Source organism: Vanacampus margaritifer, chromosome 1 (genome assembly GCF_051991255.1).
Source record: "Vanacampus margaritifer isolate UIUO_Vmar chromosome 1, RoL_Vmar_1.0, whole genome shotgun sequence".
NCBI lineage: Eukaryota > Metazoa > Chordata > Actinopteri > Syngnathiformes > Syngnathidae > Vanacampus > Vanacampus margaritifer.
In genome coordinates this window covers 21,319,193-21,338,117 of record NC_135432.1, presented here as the reverse complement: position 1 = coordinate 21,338,117, position 18,925 = coordinate 21,319,193, and the positions used below count along the sequence as shown (strand labels likewise).

Below are 18,925 nucleotides of genomic sequence, written 5' to 3'. Positions count from 1 at the left end.
TTTAAGCCCCGCCCCCACGTCAACTGCTGCACTTTTGATGATCAGTGGCACGATTACGTTCATTCAGTCAAGTGATCCATATTGAAATAAATACTTTGATTTATATAAGTCCTTCAAAGAAAGCAAACTACTGAGCAATAAAAAAAAAAAAGTGTGCGCGCGCGCGTGCAATCCACACCACCTATGACCCATCCTCTCGTGCTGCCATTAATGAGGCTCATTCATTCATGCTGCCCTTCAGTAGGGAGACCCTTGCCTGTGACGTCAATAACGGTGGGGGGCGGGGCGGGCGCAGTGACGTCACCCTGAGCAGCATCCCCTTTAAAAAGCTCGCTCTGGCCGCCCGGGCGCTCACAGGATCAAGAGCAGGATCAGCCAACCCCCACTCGGCCTGCGTGCGTCTCGTTACAAGAAGACGTGCGCGTTCCGGTGCAGACCCCCGAGCACCCACACCACACGGACTGGAAGGAGGACTCGGCGACCCTATGTTCGTCGGGCGGTGAACCCCCTCCCTCCCCTCAGTCTGCCCGCTGATGAGATTCTTCAAGCTGACGTTCAAGTGTTTTGTGGACTGTTTCTGAACGTCGACGTTAGAACCTTTTGGACGTTTGATTTGGGTTTGATTCTTTTGGAACGTTTCCACCTTGATTTGATTGACAGCTAATACTTGATAGGGGAGAAGGGAAAAAAAGAAAAGAAAAAGCTTTTGGATATTTTGGACCGAGCGCCTTTTTGATTGATGGACAGGCAGAGTGCGCCCCCACTTCCCTCCACCTGCTCACTGCTGCCCCCGGAGGAGACCAGGGGGAGTCACCTCGGGGGAGAGCTGATGGCGGCGGCGACGGCGGCCGGGCCCGACGGACCCGGGTCGGACGGACCCGGACCTGAGGGCAAGAAAGGCGGTGTGGTGGTGGGGGGGCCACCGCCGGTGCGTCAGGAGCGCGAGACGTGGAGCAGACAAATGGACTTCATCATGTCGTGCGTGGGCTTCGCGGTCGGCCTGGGGAACGTGTGGAGGTTCCCCTACTTGTGCTACAAGAACGGAGGAGGTGAGCAAAAACTAAAAAGTATTAAAACTTTTAAAAATTAATAAATAAATAAACTTGCCGCTTGTCTCCGAGCTTGGACCGCCTGAATGCCGACGCACTGCAATCAAGTACAGTACAGCACTGGCTTTTTTCCAAACACAAAATTCGGAAGAAATTTTTTTTTTGCTCTCTCAATAGATAAACAAGAAAAAGTATAATACATTTATTGTAGTTTCCATAGTACGTATTACAAAATAATCATAATAAAAATAATTTAACAATTCACAGTATAGCAAAATTAACAGAATTAAGTCATATTCTTCACCAAGATTATTATTATTATTTTTTTTATATATAAAAACGAAAAAAAATTCCCTTAATCAAGTCGTGTTTTTGCAAATAAGAATTCGTTTTGACACATAATTAAGTCATGCATAGAAAAAAGTCTCAATGTTGCCAAAACGAAGTTCTTTTTTAAAGAGACATACAGTATATATAAACTATTGCCCAAATTATGCTTTTCCAAGAAAAAAATTCAAAATAAAACGATAACAATAGTAACAGAACAAATTCATACTTTCACCAAGATGAGAATTTGTGAAAAAACAAGACAAAATAAAAGCATCATTGTCACCAATTAATTTGTATTTTTTCCAAATAAGAATTCACGATAAAACAAGAAAATAAGAAAATAAGTCATATTTTTCAGACATTTTCAGTGTAACTCTTTTTTTCCATGATAAAGACTCTAAATGAAACAAGAAAAATGAAACAATATAATCAGCATAAAGTTGCATCTGCAAGAGCGAGACAAAATATTAAGAAAATTAAGTTTGTTTGTTTTTGTTTTTTGCTTCAGCTAACAACATGTCTGCAAACAGACGGAAGCCGCTTGAGAAATGATGACAAGTGGAAGATAATTTGTCAATTTTGTTGCCTTCTTACAGTGTTTGATGCAAAAGCAAACATTTATGAACGTTAGAAACTTTTGTACTTTGTGCAAATATTTTGCCCTGGCCGGTCACTTTGCCTCGACTGGACGCATTTTGACACTCTTAGCCGTTTGACGGCCATTTTGTGATGAGGAATTATTGACCCATTAAAATGTAAATTTTTATTATCATGCATAACATAAATGTTTTGACAAAAGTGTGATTTTAAAGGCATCCCTGTATTGCAGGCCAATAAAATTGAGATCGTATGTTGGATTTCCAAAGTAACGTTTAACCCTGCCCACCGGCAGCGGCCATTTGCTTTGTCTTTCACGACTTGGTTGATTGATTGACAGATTGACACCACAGTCACTTGGAAATTGTTGCGCCCCCATTGCCAATGTTCAGAAACTCACACACACAAACACACTACACGCACACACAATCACAGTCATACAAACTTGTAAAAACTCACCTACACCACATGCGCATGCGCACACCATCTGCTGAATCAGCGGCGGTGTTTGGGAGAAGTGATGGCTGTGGGCGCGGGGAGGGGGTGCGAGGAGGAAAAGGTCCACTCGCTCTCACAGGATGCAGATGAAGGTGACACTTTTCTTCTTTTGTGTGTGTACTGTACGCTGCCGTCTCCAACCAAAAGTGATCGCTCACCTCGCAAAGACGGCGCCGAGCTCGTTACACGCATGAAGGTCACTTGAACGTAAAGTTGCCGTGCGTCGCCGGACGCCCGCTGACTTTAGCGCCGTTTGAAGGTCAAACAAACTCCTGACATTTGTCAATGACTCAATGGGCGGCCATGACGGCTCGGATCTTTGTTAGTGTTCGGTTTAATTTCTTTCCCTACTTCCTTAAATTCTTCCAGCGTCTCCTCCTCCATCCCGTCACATTGTGTGTTATATGTGTGTGTGTTTAGTGTTGATTGATTGTTTCTGCGTGTGTGTTGATTTGTGCATTTGTGGGTTGTGTGTTTCTGGAGAGATTCCAGGATCTAGGATTCTTTTCTGGCTGAGTCATCAGTCTGGTTGCCTGGGTAACCTGTCTCTTGCCCCGCCCCCTCTCGACTATTGATGGTTGGTTGCCATAGTGACTCGGCGCAGCGTGTTGCAAGGTTGAAAGGCGTGGGATATTTTCAGTGTGTACAAGCGTGACGCGGTCATCCCTGACGCCACGTGCGCCACAGTTTAGCGCCAGTTGACAATAATCCTTTAATCCAATTGGCCGAGCCCCAGGTGCCGCTGCCCGAAATTGGTGAGCGGCACCACCTGCTGGCGGGGAGGCCCGACGTACACGTCAAATCGCATTGATGACAGTTCACCAAGATACGGCAAATCATTTGTTTGCTTCTGTGAATCATCCACTCGTTGGCATCAAATCACAAAGACTATGATTTGTCACACAGGTCGGGGTGACAGAGTCGCTTATTTACTGAGAGGATAAATCGTTGGGGTCCAAACCAATACCCTCACTAGTGCTGACCTGTAGCCTATGTCAGTGTTTCTCAACCCGGGTCCTCGGGGCACACTATCCGCTGATCCCAATGACAGCTCAAAAGCAAGCTCTGGAGAAGCCTGATAATGATCCTCAGCTGCGACTAGGGAGACATGAAAACCGGGCTGGATATTGTGTGCCCCGAGGACCAGGGTTGAGAAACACATGGCCTATGTGAAGGAACTAGAGGTTGAAAAAATGATTTTAGTTTATTGTTGACTACAATGTGATGAAAGCTGAGTCAAAGTTGCTTTTTTTGCACCAGTTTCACTTAATAATATATACAACTAATTTGGTGTCCTGTATTGTCAACGAACCGGACTTTCATCTTGCCTTTGTGCTCTTTACAAAGCTTTGTGGAACAGCAAAATGTCCAGCTAACAAGTCAAGTCATCTTTATTTACCGGTATATAGCAGCCATAGCTGTTACAATGCGCTTTACAGAAACAAAACAACATAAAACATTAACAATAATAAAATCATAACAAACCAACAAATCTTCCATTCCCACAAAGGCTTTAATGTTTGAAGCAGTTAAAGATGAAAGAGGATTAAGTCCTTCCAACAAGGCGAGACATTCTTCATAAAATGGTGGCGGAAGGGAATAGCGGTTAGCTTTGCTAGCTTCAGCTATTACGATCACTGCTAATCTTAAAATATTCATACTAGCGGCGGGACTGGCACCAGGGAACAGAGCAGTGGCACAAATGGCACATATTTCTAATGATTCACAGTTACAGACAACAACTGCGTGTTAACGAGGACTTTATTTGCGACGACATTAACACTGAAAGCGACTTTCGGAGACTGGCGTCATAATGTGCTGTAAAATGAGACAATGCAAGCAAGCTCCTGAAAATTACAATCATTCCTCAAGTTCACTTGTCTGTTTTTGTTTTTATTTTGCAATGCTGTGCGTCAGCATTCAACTTCTGTAATGGACAAACTTCTTGTTCGCACACAGCTATCTGCGCGTTATTAGCCATAACATTTTGGCAACAAAGATAGAGTTTCACTTGGTGTCTTTGCCCTCGTCCACCACCAGTACAAGGTACCGCTGGTACTGCTGGTATCTTTCAAAACTACTGGCAAATAGAAGTCAAAATTAGCTAGGCTAACTGCTATTCCTACTCACCACGAGTTTATTTTCAACATATGATGACTGTGTCGCCTTGTTGGCTACACATTTTGCTTCTCCTCAGGACGACGGCAGCAGAAAGGACAAGTTGTACGTCCTTTGTAAATTGGACGATTTAGACGAGATCCCTACAAAAACGTGATTTGCGATGAGTTGACTTCAAGCGTTAAACGTCAATGCGGAGTAGTTAAGCTGACTCGTTGACTACTCAGTCACTAATTAATGATAATCACAGGCACAACTTTCTCTTAGGCGTTGTTTTCTGTGGGGTCAAATACAAGAAGGAAGAAGCCCGTTTTAATCATGGAAGCCAAGATGGCTATTTATATCAGTTGAAGAGACGAATTGCACTCTGGCCCTAACTCAACTGCTATGGCCTTGAGGAGGCGTTACATGAACGTGAGACTGAACCTGGAATTGTATTTCTACAAGACCACAGGGAACTTGAATATTTGTATGAACAAAGTCATTTTACACAGTGTGTTCCATCAAAATAAACTTTCAGTTCAGTGCTCTTGTTGTACTAAGTTTGCTTGTCTTGTTAATGATATATCAACATACTTTCTGTTCATTTTCTTTTGTAAATAAAGTGTTTTTCTAAAAATAAAAGTAAAAACCCAATTAGCACACTGACTTAGCTAGGATTAGCCAGATTATCTTGCTAACTGTAGCACTGGCTGCAGCTTAGCGTGGTAACACGTTTCACTTTGTGCTCTCCGCCAATCGTGTGCACGTGACGTGATTCCGTAGCCATCAACGCTGAATGGCAGATTGTCATTAACTCATTCACTGCCATTGACGGCTATAGATGTCAAAAATTCATTTAAACTATTTCTATTCGTTTTCCCCCCACTTTTGTTAACAAGAGTATGAAAACCAATACATTTTGTTTTGTTGTACATTTAGAACAGATATAAAATTTGTGTTTAATCGTGAGTTAACTAGTGAATTCATGCGATTAATTACGATTACAAATTTTAATCGCCTGACACCCCTAATTTTTAATAATCTTTTATTTTCTTTTTGTAATCTTTTTTTTTAAATAATTAAAAAAAATAACTAGTGAAGTCATGCAATTAATTACAATTAAAAATTGTCATTGGCTGACGCCCCTAATTTTTAATAATCTTTTCTTCTTCTTTTTTTTTAAAAAAAAGAGAAAAGATTTTTTTTTTTAAATAACAAAAGGGGAAAAATGCTTAACTAATAGAAATAGTTAAAATGTTTTTTTTGTTTTTTTTTACGTCTATAGCCGTCAATGGCACTGAATGAGTTAATATCAACAACATGTCCTTTAGGGCTCATTTATGTCCTATTTCATCCATGTTAATAAAAATGTATAACACGTCTCAAAGGGAGAGATTTTAGCCAAAATTGTTAATTTTAACTTTGGCTCTTTCAATACATCTATAGGGCTTACATCATCACCTTTACCATCTTCATTTCCATATTCTTGTCCTCATTTTCATATTACTGTCCTTAGCTGGTCTCCTGTGACTGTTGGTCAACAAGTCAAGGCCACTTCACCACCACGTGGTCTATTGGCATAATAATTTCAACACAAAGTGTAAATTGTGTGCTATACACCTACATCAGGGGTGCTCAAGTTCGGTCCTCAAGAGCCCCTATCCAGCCTGTTTTCCATGTTTCCTCCCTGCAGCACAGCTGAATCTAATGATCAGCTAATCAGCAAGCTTTGCAGTAGCCTGATAACGATCCTGATCATTATTCAGGTGTGTACGTGAAGAGAAACATGGAAAACAGGCTGGATGGGGGCTCTCGAGGACCGAACTTGAGCACCCCTGACCTACATTATGTCATTCATTAATAACAATGACAGCAATATTACTACACTAACTATATTTATTGTAGGTCTACAGTGCATATTGGATGTGGCTTTGTTGTGAGTTAACCGTTATGGCCCAAAACGCGTATGTGACAAAAAGTAGAGCAGGTTAATGGTTAACTTGACGAGGTCACTTAGAAACACTTCTCCTTCCTCTCTGTTCCCGCAGGCGTCTTCCTCATCCCGTACCTGCTGATTGTCTTTATGGGCGGGGTTCCCATCTTCTTCCTGGAGATCTCGTTGGGTCAGTTCATGAAGGCGGGAAGCATCAACGTGTGGAACATCGCGCCGCTTTTCAAGGGTAGGCCATGCACCCACTTCTCCTTGTCCTAATTATGCCATCGGGAAGTTGAAGTATGCTTCCCACAAGGAGGACTCGCAAAGTGCTGCACATGGTAAAAATAGACCAGAGGTTCTCAACGTGTGATACTGTATGTGTATTGTGTACCACGAGTATTAGTGGACTCCCTCTAGTGGTACGTAAAAGAATCACTTAATTGTGTGACCGCTGACCGCTTATTTGAAATGCATCTCCTTCCACATATTCCATCCGATTAACATCATTCCAATTTCAACATATTCCAGAATTTCACATCTTTGGGGCTTGTATTTTTCTCATTCCAAATATTCACGGTTTTCCCAAAATTCTGCATTTTTCACCCCAAAATTCCCCATTCATCCCAATGAGGCCAAGTTTCCCCAAATGTTTATCATTAATTACAATGTCACATTCAACATTACATATTTATATCATTCACATTTGAAATTTAAATCATTTATGCTCATTCAATTCTCATTGGGAACGATTTTCAAAAAAAAATACAGCATTCTCACCATTACAATACACACACAAAATTCCCTTTTTTATTCTCAATGATTTTTTTCAACATAACAAACTCAAAATTTCCTGCTCATTCAATTCAAATGCCAAAAATTCAAAATGTTCCCAAAGAAAGTTTCCACAAAAAATCTCTATTCATTCTCAGTCACATATTTATATTGCAGTTTTCAATATCATTCCACGTGTCATTCCATTTCTCCTGAAATTGCAAATGACTAGTTAAATCATCAAACTGTAGAAAATGTTACAGTCGCTTAAACCTTTTTGTTTAAATCCATAGCAGCTCACTTGTTAAGTACAGTTCAGTTGTATTTAAGTTTTAACATCGATCATTATGTCTGCAAAAAGTTTGAAAGCCACTGTCCTATCCTCCTTACGCTTAGGTCTGGGCTACGCGTCCATGGTGATCGTATTCTTCTGCAACACGTACTACATCATGGTCCTGGCGTGGGCCTTCTACTACCTCATCAAGTCGTTCAGCGCCCACCTGCCGTGGTCCACGTGCGACAACCCCTGGAACACCCACGCCTGCGTGGACGCCTTCAACCTCCACCAATGCAACAACGCCAGCGATAACGCCACCATCGCCGGCAGCAACCTCACCTGCGCCCAAGTGGCCCAGGCCACATCGCCCATCATCGAGTTCTGGGAGTGAGTGCCCTGTAACGTGTCATGTTGAGTCAATGTTATGTGTCATGTGACAGCGTGATATCTAGTGTAAGTTGTCACATAAAGTGTAATATCATGTAGTGTGTCATGTAGTGTCACAGTTTGCTTTATAACTTTTCATGTAGTGTGTCATGTGACATGACGTCTATTCTGTAATGCGTCACATAACGTTCGTGTGGTGCGCGTGTGTGCAGGAACGAGGTTTTGAAAATCTCCTCGGGCTTAGACGAGCCGGGTCAAATCAACTGGGAGTTGATGTTGTGTCTGATGGCCGTGTGGCTGCTCATCTACTTCTGCGTGTGGAAAGGCGTCAAATCTACCGGAAAGGTAAAACACGCTGGCAACATGCTAATACCGCATGACGCAGACTCACACTGCTCGCATCATCAGCCAGTGACGTCAGAGAGAGAGAGGAGCGCATGGTTGGACTCAGTTGCATACTGACCTTGTCGGTGTGTCCTTCGCGCGAGTGTGTGTGTGTGTGTAGGTGTGTTTGTGTGCGCTGCAAAGCACTCACGCGTGGTCAAAGTTCATGTGATCAGCCGCCAAACCCAAACGAGCCTAACTCGAACCCCAACGTGAGCGGGCACTCTGAGCGCAAACACACACGTAGTTACATGGCAGACTAAGCGTTCCCATGGCAACGATGCTGGGAGGAGGTCTGAGTAGGGACACGGCGAGACTGTGATGTGGCGGCCTGTGATTTGTCCTTGGTGAAGGGGGGAGGGGTCATTTATTCTGCAGTGGGACGTGACTGAGACGGTGTGTGTGCGTGTATGTGTGTGTGGACTAATGTTACATAATGCGTCACATGAAGATGGTATGTGTATTCCAGCTATGACATCACACAATGGGACAATGTCGCTTTGACTTCTGCATGGGGTGGGGGGTGGGGGGGTGGGGGGCTTGATGCTGTGCCTGTCGCAGTAATCAAACATTTTGAACCATTATTAAAAAAGGGCATTTGATTATTTTTTTTTTTTTAAAATTGGGCCGAAACCTCAAAAGTCACTAATTGGTACATTTCTTATTTTTTTCCACGAATCTTTACTATTGGTCGGTCCACACAGTCTGGGTATTACTTTTACAAATGATTGACCATTATTTTTACAAATGACTTTTGGGGTTTCCTGAAAAGTGACTATTATGCAGGTACAAAATAATACTGTTTATTGTACCAATAATTTGTATTACAATATATCAATTAAACAATTATTTCCTACAAATAAATAAAGCATTGTTTGAGCCAGGCCGGGAGTGAGTAATCTGGCAAATTCCCAGGCTGCAATATAAACTGTTTGGGCCTCTACTCCAGCCAGCACATTAGTAACACATTTCCTGATTACAATCAGCAAATATTAATTCAGCGTATGCAATTAAGTACACTTTGCACCTTGTACAAAAGAACAACAATGCATCAGACAGGCCATTACTTTAAATCTAGTACTGAGTACTTCCTGCCCGCCTTTGTTATTGAGGTTATCACCAAGTCACAATAATTTAATACCTACAGTAAAAATAGTTTAATACATGACTAGAAATGAACAACACAAAACCTGTGACGTAACAGCAATGACACATAATGGCGACAGATGACTGTCGTCTTTTGGTGATCATAAAGTTAGAATCAGTTTGTCAAATAGCGCACCAGAAGTGGTGAGAATAGGTTTCAAAATAAGAGCACTAACAGGAAGTGCATTGTTAGCTGCTATTTTGTTGGTTCAAATGCGTTTGATAAATGTAAATGTCTGATCCGATATTATGCATACTTGCCTTTTGGTCAGTTTTTGTCCTTTTACCCATTTGAACTATTTAATTTCTCAAATTAAAAACTGTGATCATGTAAGCACATTTTAAATGTGTTTTTTGATCAACTGCAATGTGCGGGAATATGTTAGATTGATAAACTATTAAAGGTGAAATTGTATAACTTCATTAAAATGTTGACGCTCGTTAAAACGTCTGAGCCCTGAAACTCCAAAATGAGTCCCTGGTTCGAGCCACTGACGGCGTAGTGGTGACGGTGTGAATGGTTGTGTGACCTGTGATTGACTGACCGGTCCAAGGTGTGCCCTGCGACCCTGAACCCGACAAGCAGGATAGACAGTGGATAGTGGATGAAAATATACACTGGTACTCATTGTACGCTATTGTTTATTTTATTATATTTACAACAATATAAGAATTCTATCACTTGAATGAGAAAAAAAAGGCACATGAATGATAAAAACAATTTCATAAATAAATTTTAGGGGGAAAACTGTAAAAGAAATGCAACAAATACTGCAGGACTTTTGAAAAGAGTACATGTTAAAAGTAACCCCGACTGTCATGACAAGTTTGCTCTATATTATTTATTTGGTTGTTGCTAACATAATTTTGAGATTCAGTTTTCAAAAATCATTTCCAGTTAATCACATTTTGTGGAAACGTTATTTTTGCGCATGCCGCCATTGTTATTTACGTTGCAACGTGACGTAGAATGGCGGTTTTCTCTCAGCCGAGCAATGTGAAACGCTTATAAAGAAAGCAAGGTAAGCCTTCGTAGCGTTCCTAAAGGGATGATCAAAACTCTTGAATGCGTCTGGTGAATGACGAGAGCGCGGCGTAGGGCGAGGGTGACTCTCGCATGTTGTTTCTTTCGGAACGCTACAAGACTTACCTTGCTTCCTTTATACGTGTTTTACATTGCTCGGCAGAGAGCCAGCCGCCATTCTACGTCCGCAGGAATGCGTTGCGACGTAAATAACAATGGCGGCGTACGTCCAAATAAAATATCTACAAAATGTATTAAGCTGGAAATGATTTTTGAAAAATGAATCTCATAGTTATGTTAGTAACAGCCAAATAAATCATTTATAGCAAACTTGTCATTACAGTCGGGGTTCCTTTAAAATAAACTGGATTGAATAACGGAATGGGCCACGTGCACCAGCGCTTATCTAGAACATCAAACCGATGAGTAATACAATCCATTGATAACAACCTCATGCACTGCATGCGTGGATGTGTGTGCGTGTGTTTCGATGAGCGTGTGTGTACGTGTGCGCTCTCACGGAGCTTGGCTCTCAATACAAACATCCCTGATGGCGTTCAGCGGCAGGTGGTGCAAAACTATACGAGGTGCTCGAGGTGACTCGGGTCGTCGAAGCACACACACACACGCACACACACACACATTCACACACACATGAGAATGAGAGCAGTAAAAATAAATGTTGAAGTCGTAAAGGATCAAGCCATGTGAGCTGCTTGTTAAACCTCACCTCACTATTCATTTCAAATGTAACCAATGAAAATAGTCTAAGGTTTATTCACCCTAAAAATGACCTATAATCAAATGATGTATTCTTACGGGCCAGTGTAGACGAGTTTGAAACAGTCCAGAGAACTGTCTTGTGTTTCCACCACATTCACACACAGAAAAGTTTGTCTTTGGTGGATCGGGTGAAATGGAGTTGCGTTCTCCTGAACTTGATATTTGCCTTCATCGTGTTTTAGTTTTTCTTGCCCCACTTTCTCAAGTCATCACGGAACATTCCGCAGGCAGACATTTGACCGTGCACGTGCCTGTGTCGGTTTCAGATTGTGTACTTCACGGCCACCTTCCCGTACGTGGTGCTGATCATCCTGCTGGTCCGTGGAGTCACCTTGCCCGGAGCGTACGACGGCATCATGTACTACATCAAACCTGATTGGTCCAAACTGGAAGAGGCTCAGGTCAGTCTGGGATCACTGAGATCAGAGACGTATTCTGTATACACAGAGACACCTCATTGAGTGGATTGGCCCGTTTCTGTGATACAACAATGCATCTGCCATATTGGATGTGGCAGATCTGCCTTGTAAATGTCCAATGGACTGAACTTCAGACACAATTAATGCCTCTCATTCTTTAAGACATGATGACTACAAATGTTCACTCCCAAAATGTTTAGGATATACAGTAGGTAAGCCCCAAACTAATGAAAGACAGACGTTCCAGCCACTAGAGACAAGGTTCTAGTCACAAGATACAAGGTTGTAGTCCTGAGACAAGTTTCTGGTCCAGAGAGAAGTTGTCAAGGTCAAAGTTCAAGTCTCAAAAGAAAGTTCTCATCCTACGTAGAGGTGCTAGCCTGAAAAGAAGATCCTAGTCCCCAGTGAAGGTTCTCATCTCAAGAGAAGGGTGTACTCCCATGTCAAGGTTTGAGTCCAGCAGGCGATTGCAGTACCTAAATAAGGTTCAAGTCTCAAGTGAAGGTTCTCATTCCACGTAAAGGCGCTAGTCTAAAAAGAAGAGCCTAGTCCCAAGGGAAGGTTCTTGTCCCAGGGGAAGGTTTTAGTCCTCAGAAAAAGTACCAGGTCTGAGAGAATGTTCAAGTCTTGAAATTGAATTGAATATTCTAGTCTTAGTGAGGGTTATGGTTAAGAGAAGAGACAATCGACCCAAGAGATTGTTCTAGTCCTTAAAGAAGAGTCCAGAGAGATTAAGAATTCAGTACAAGAGAATAAAGTGCAAATTTTGTGAGAAAATTGCAGTCCAGAGAGAAAGAATTAGTCATCATAAAAAGTTATAGTCGAGAGAAAAGGTTCTAGTATAAAGAGAACGTCCCCATTTCAAGAGAATATTTTAGTTTTGGGATTAGGTTATTGACTCAAGAGAAGGTTCGAGTCTTAATAAGAGACAGTTATAGCCCCAAGTGAAGATTTTAGTCCAGGGAGGAGATACTAGTCCCTGGAGAAGGTTCTATTCCTGAAAGAAGATTCTAGTCCAGTGAGAAGGTACCAGTTCTTAGGGAAGGGTCTAATCCAGAAAGAATGTTCCAGTCCAAAAAGAGGATTTAGTCCCCAGAGAAGGTTGCATTTGGAAGAGTAGGTTCTCGTCTCATCCCAAGCAAATGTTCTTATCTCCTTATGGCTTTGGCCATCTCTATGTGGAGCAGCAATTATTATTTTTTTGGATCCTCATGGAGTTCTTTCCCATGAGGTACTATATTGAACTTCCAGTATGAGAACAGTAACGCCAAAGTTAACACACCTGCTCCCCATTCACATGCCAAACCTAACAAGTCGCATGACACCAGGGAGGAAAAAGGTCTTATTGGGCCCAATATTTTCACTCAGGGGTGTACTCACTTTTGTTGCTGGTGGTTTGTGTTGAGTCATTTTAATTGTGAGAGTATTTTCTTCAGTGTTGTCCCATGAATACATACAATAATGTATCAAATGTGAGGGGTTTATTCACAAGATACCTTATGTATGTATGACTACATTTGCGGCTGAGATGATCAACTTTGAGACGTGAACCCCGCAGGTGTGGATCGACGCCGGCACGCAGGTGTTCTTCTCATACGCCATCGGTCTGGGAGCGCTGACAGCTCTGGGCAGCTACAACCGCTTCAACAATGACTGCTACAAGTACGTGTAGGAGTAGCAGCGGCGCAACGGTGGAACCGAAACGGCGCGCTGCTCAGCGTTTGTGTTTTCCCGCCCTCAGAGACGCCTTAGTGCTGGCACTGATCAACAGCGGGACCAGCTTTTTTGCCGGCTTCGTGGTCTTCTCCATCCTGGGCTTCATGGCGGCCGAGCAGAATGTGGACATTTCGCAGGTCGCAGAGTCAGGTGACCACTTTTCCTCTGGTTGTCACGTTAGCTTGATGCTAAATGCTAAATCTTTGGGCAAGCTTGACCATCGTGGAGCTAACTTTTAACCACGTGGAATTAACTTTTAAAGTTTTTTTTTTTAAGCCATTTCCGTTCCCCTAAATGTGTGTATGTGTACCTCAGGTCCTGGTTTGGCATTCATTGCATATCCAAAGGCGGTCAGTTTGATGCCAGTGGCACCATTGTGGGCAGCGCTCTTCTTCTTCATGCTACTGCTGCTTGGCCTGGACAGTCAGGTGACAAACACACACACACAAGCACACGCACCAATGCGCTATTAGTGCGATGGTCACAACGTCCCGTGTGCGTGCGTTCAGTTTGTCGGCGTTGAAGGTTTCGTGACGGGCATCCTGGATCTATTCCCCGGTAAATACGAACACCGCTACAAGAGGGAGATCGCCGTCGCCGTCTGCTGCTTCCTGTGCTTCATCATCGACATCTCCATGGTGACGCAGGTCGGTGGCCGCCGCCAGTACATTGGCCCGGCGCCGCGCTAGGCCTTGAATCCAATTTGTTGCAATTGCAGGGAGGAATGTACGTGTTCCAGTTGTTTGACTACTACTCGGCCAGCGGGATGACACTCCTGTGGCAGGCCTTTTGGGAATGCATGGTGGTGGCCTGGGTCTACGGTACGAGCATCATCGCTTACAAGTTTCATATAAAAAATGCAATGAAGTCGTAGGCTATCATCCAAGTGATTAAGCACATCGCCTTGAAGCATTTTTATTTATTTTTTTAAACCTCATTCACTGCCATTGACGGCAATAGACGTCAAAAATTAATTTGAACTATTTCTATTAGTTTAACATTTTTTCCCACTTTTGTTAACAAAAATATGAAAACATAGATTTTTTTTTGTATTCGGTCAGATATAAAATTTGTGATTAATCGTGAGTTAACTAGTGAAGTCGTGTGATGAATTACGTTTAAAAATTGTTATCGCCGGATGCCCCTCATTTTTAGTAATGTTTTCATAAAAATAAAAAAAACATTATTAAAAATAAAAAAATAAAATAAATGTTTTTGTTTTGTTTTAAAGAAAAGAAAAGATTCACTAAATTGTATATCTGTTCTAAATGTCTAAATGTCTAAAAATGTTAAACTCGTAAAAAAATAGTTCAATTGAATTTTTGACGTCTATAGCTGTCAATGGCAGTTAAAGGGGAAGTCAACCTTAAACATTTCTTGACAATAACGTTATATGAGACCTCACTAGTCTAAACATGGTATTCTGATGAATATTACATTTGTGGAATATGAGTTAGGAAGCAAAATCCAGCTATTTTTATCCATCCCAGGGGGCGGCCATTTTAACACTTTGTGTCGACTAAAAATGACATCACAGTTACTCAGGGCTTAGGCAACAACCAAATTACAGCTTACCCATTTTATGAAGCTGAGCTGTGATTGGTTGTTACCCGAGACCTGAGCAACTGGGATGCCATTCTCACTCGACAGCAAGTGACAAAATAGTTTTGATAAAAACTGCTGGATTTTGCTGCTTAACTCATATTCTACTATTGCAATATAAAAATAAATAAATAAAATAAAGCAAACTATATTTAGTCAAGTAGGGCTGCATAGAACATATTATTGTCAATATTTTTTTTGTGGTTGACTTTTAAATATATATATTTTTTAAATAATTTTGAAAATAGATATAAATAAATAAATAGAAAAAAGGATTAGAATTGTTTGGTTAATTATAATTAAATACATTTGAAATAAATAATACTATTTAAAATGGATTAGAAATTTTAACATTTGACTAAAACGCTGTCACTGTATTATTTTTATTCGCTTTTTCTTTTATGTAATATTTCTAAATGATTTATTTTTGTAAATAAGAAAATAAATTAGTACAATTTAAAAAATCATTACATTTTGTATTTGTTTTTAAATAAATTATTTAATCATAATATATTTAACTATAAATAATAAAAACAATAATAAACACCACCACTGTATCTATTATTATTTTATTCATTATGTTTATTTCTTTAATTAAATAATTGATTTATTGTATATAAAAAAACATATTAGTACAATTAACAATTTCACATATGCATTCAATGTTCCATTAACTTACTAACTTACTAACTTAACTATACGTTTAAAATGTATTCTAATTGTATTGTAAAAATAAACCATTTTACATGTATTTCTTAATGTTGTATTATTTATTCATTTATCTCAATATACAGGTTTTGTATTTATTCTCAATAATAAAATAAAAATTTAATAGTAAAATCAACAATTTCAGATATACAGTACTCAGTAAATTAATCATAAATAATGTTACAAAATGTGAGCGAATGAATCATTTTTGCATCGTGTTTTTACACATTATTGACAATGACGAATACCAATGCCGATGACGTTGTCTTCCATTGGCAGGCGCCGACCGCTTCATGGACGACGTGGCGCGTATGATCGGTTACAGGCCGCTGCCCTGGATAAAATGGTGCTGGTCCTTCATCACGCCGTGCGTGTGCATGGTACGTCACGCGTGGGATGACTTCTTACGCCTAACGCCTCCTCAGTTAGGAATTTCATCGTCAATGCGGGAACTTTTGGGAAAGTTCTCTAATGCTGTGATTGGGCTGAACGCTTTGAAGTTGGAAATTGATTATTGATTTAAATATGTCAAATATCTGCAAAATGTCTGATGTGTGTGTGCCTTGCAGGGCATTTTCTTGTTCCATCTGGTCAACTACAAGGCGCTGACGTACAACAACACGTACGTGTACCCGTGGTGGGGCGAGGTGATTGGCTGGTGTCTGGCGATGTCGTCCATGTTGTGTATCCCGGTCAGTCTGGTCTACAAAGTGTTCCGCGCCAAAGGCTCCTTCGTACAGGTCAGAGTTCACATCCGCATAACAAAAATCTTTATTTGCTGGTCTGGGATGGGCAAATTCTTTGTAATGTAACTTTGCTATAGTATTTTTCAGAAAATGTGCATATGATATTTTGCGTTTGCAGCGCTGGGCTCATCTTACCACGCCGGTGTGGGGGAGCCACCACCTGGAGTACATGGCGCCCGACGTCAAGCCGCTCAGCTCGCTGTCGCCCGCCAGCGATGACAACAAAGTCATCATCTTCGAGAGCGTCATGTGACCCCCCCCCCCCCCCACACACACACACACACCCCCCACAACGTCAGCCTGCTCGCTCACTCGCACTTTATCACGCTCGTCTTCCTGTCCCACCCGCCAAATTAAAACACTGTGAAGCAACACAAGAACGTACCCGGCAGCCCGGAAAGAATTTACCAGCACAGGAAGACAAAAGAGTGGTCGTGCGCGTTGCCTTACGCTGTTGTCTTAATGCCATTTATTGTTCACCAGCCAATCAGCAGACTTTTATTTTGTTGATGCAAACAGGAAGTACAGTATGACGAATTTTCATGCAGTATGTGATAAGAGTCTTTGGGCTGTGCTTTTATTTTGGTTTTAACACTGACTAAAGGGAATATTGTTGTCGGTTTAAAGGAGACATATGCCATAAGGCACTTCTCCATATGTCCCCATTAACACCGACTTAAAAGTATTTTTGTTTTATGATTTTTTTTCTTAACGTTCAGTGCAGAAAAATTTTCAGTTTTTGATCATTTTAACTCTATTTTTGTAAACTGTCACCACCAAACTCAGAAAACATACCAAATATGGTCGATGTAGGATCTACTTCCATGCGGCGAACCATTAACCCGAGCCGCCGCATCACATGCTTCCTGTCGCCATTAGCTTCTACATCAGTGATGACGTCATGTAGCAATTTTGGTTGTTGACCGTTTTACGCATCACACGAGTCACATGACCAGCATGGAAGTTCAAACAAAAACACTTGAAATCCGCGAAAAGAAAATGTGAAAAAGTTGTAAATAATGTTGTGTCGTTTTACTGTAAAAATGTGACTGGCAGGAAGTGGTGTTTAACCCTCCCGGATTCGGGAACAGCAATAATGATTCGAGGGCGTGCTAATTAACCTAAAGTGTCAAAAACGGGAAAAGGTTCCACTAAACATTGCTTGTATCTCATAATTAACTTCATTACTACTACTAGCAATACTCATAGATGATTTTTAACCCTGAACAAATACTGCTTTTAGCATTGTTTACTTAAAAAACGGGTCAACTTGACCAATCATTTAGCAAGTGTGTTAACCACAAAAGATCAAAAAAACACACAACAAACTGTCACTATTTCAAAATACCGCAAAAACACATGCATTTGAATACGGAACATTCGGACATTTCATTTTAAAATCCAAATAATCCTCATAAATCAAATGACAACCATGCAACGTCCAATGCTTTTCAATGAGTGAAGAGAGTTCTTTCACCGAATTGACCGCCATTTTGACTTGTGACATCGTCTCGGAATTGTCAATAGCCATCAATTATACGTGGATTTTCACCACTTACGGGTCAGCCTGGTCTCTTTCCCCCTTGAATAGCGGGGGTCCACCATAGACAAATAATGGGCTGGTCACCAGTCAACGTCACACTCTAAACAGAAAATTGTTGAACCAATTTAAGATTAGAAATTGGATTGTTGATCAACTTTTTAAAAATCGCTTCAATTGGTAACACACGATTGAATTAAGATAGTACACAGTAAATATATTAAGTTTCATTATGAGTTAATTTAATACTTTGGATTTGAGTCACTTTGGATAAATGAATTCAAATGAATATATTAATTTAAAGGAATTCATAATTCAACTTAATATATTCACTTTGGACTAAATTCAATCGTGTTACCAATTGAAACGATTTTTTTTTTAAAGTTGGTCAGCAATTCAACATGTAATCTTAAATTGGTTCAGCACATCTCTTTTTAGAATGGACAAATAAATACACAAGACTGATCAGCATTTACTTTGATATATATATTATCCAAAGTAAACATTCTCCGACCTTTGTAGGCCTTCATAAAAGCAGACTTATTATTTTTGTGTTTAATCAAAATGTATAATAGATTTTTAACTTTGAAATCGTCTAAATGCTGGACATTTCAGATTCTCAACAAAAAATATGTGATTTCTGCTGTCCTCCATGAGCCGAGTGATTATATTTGTGTTGACTCAAAATAAAACAATTGCTCTTATTTTGGAAAACAATGATCAACATTTCCGTTTTCTGTCATGTTACTTACTGAACCACTAACTGAATCATAATCAATTTATGAACAATATAATACTTCATTTAATAAATGTTTTTAATGTGGGAGGAACCAGATGAAAACATAATAGGATTGCCTGCGCCCAGATTCAAACCCGAACCCAGAAGTGTGAGGCAGACATGCTAAACACGAG

General features: G+C 40.8%; 1 protein-coding gene across 1 annotated transcript; it reads left to right on the top strand.

The window, feature by feature from the left end:
- Positions 1-366: 366 nt before the first annotated feature.
- Positions 367-18,739, top strand: slc6a8 (solute carrier family 6 member 8). The gene is made up of 13 exons (XM_077582816.1): positions 367-1,049; positions 6,623-6,754; positions 7,678-7,945; positions 8,158-8,290; positions 11,549-11,683; positions 13,260-13,363; positions 13,443-13,567; positions 13,733-13,845; positions 13,927-14,064; positions 14,136-14,238; positions 16,007-16,107; positions 16,297-16,467; positions 16,592-18,739. Exons 1-13 carry the CDS (start codon positions 740-742, stop codon positions 16,724-16,726), a joined length of 1,968 nt encoding a protein of 655 aa, XP_077438942.1. The 5' UTR covers positions 367-739; the 3' UTR covers positions 16,727-18,739.
- Positions 18,740-18,925: the final 186 nt, after the last annotated feature.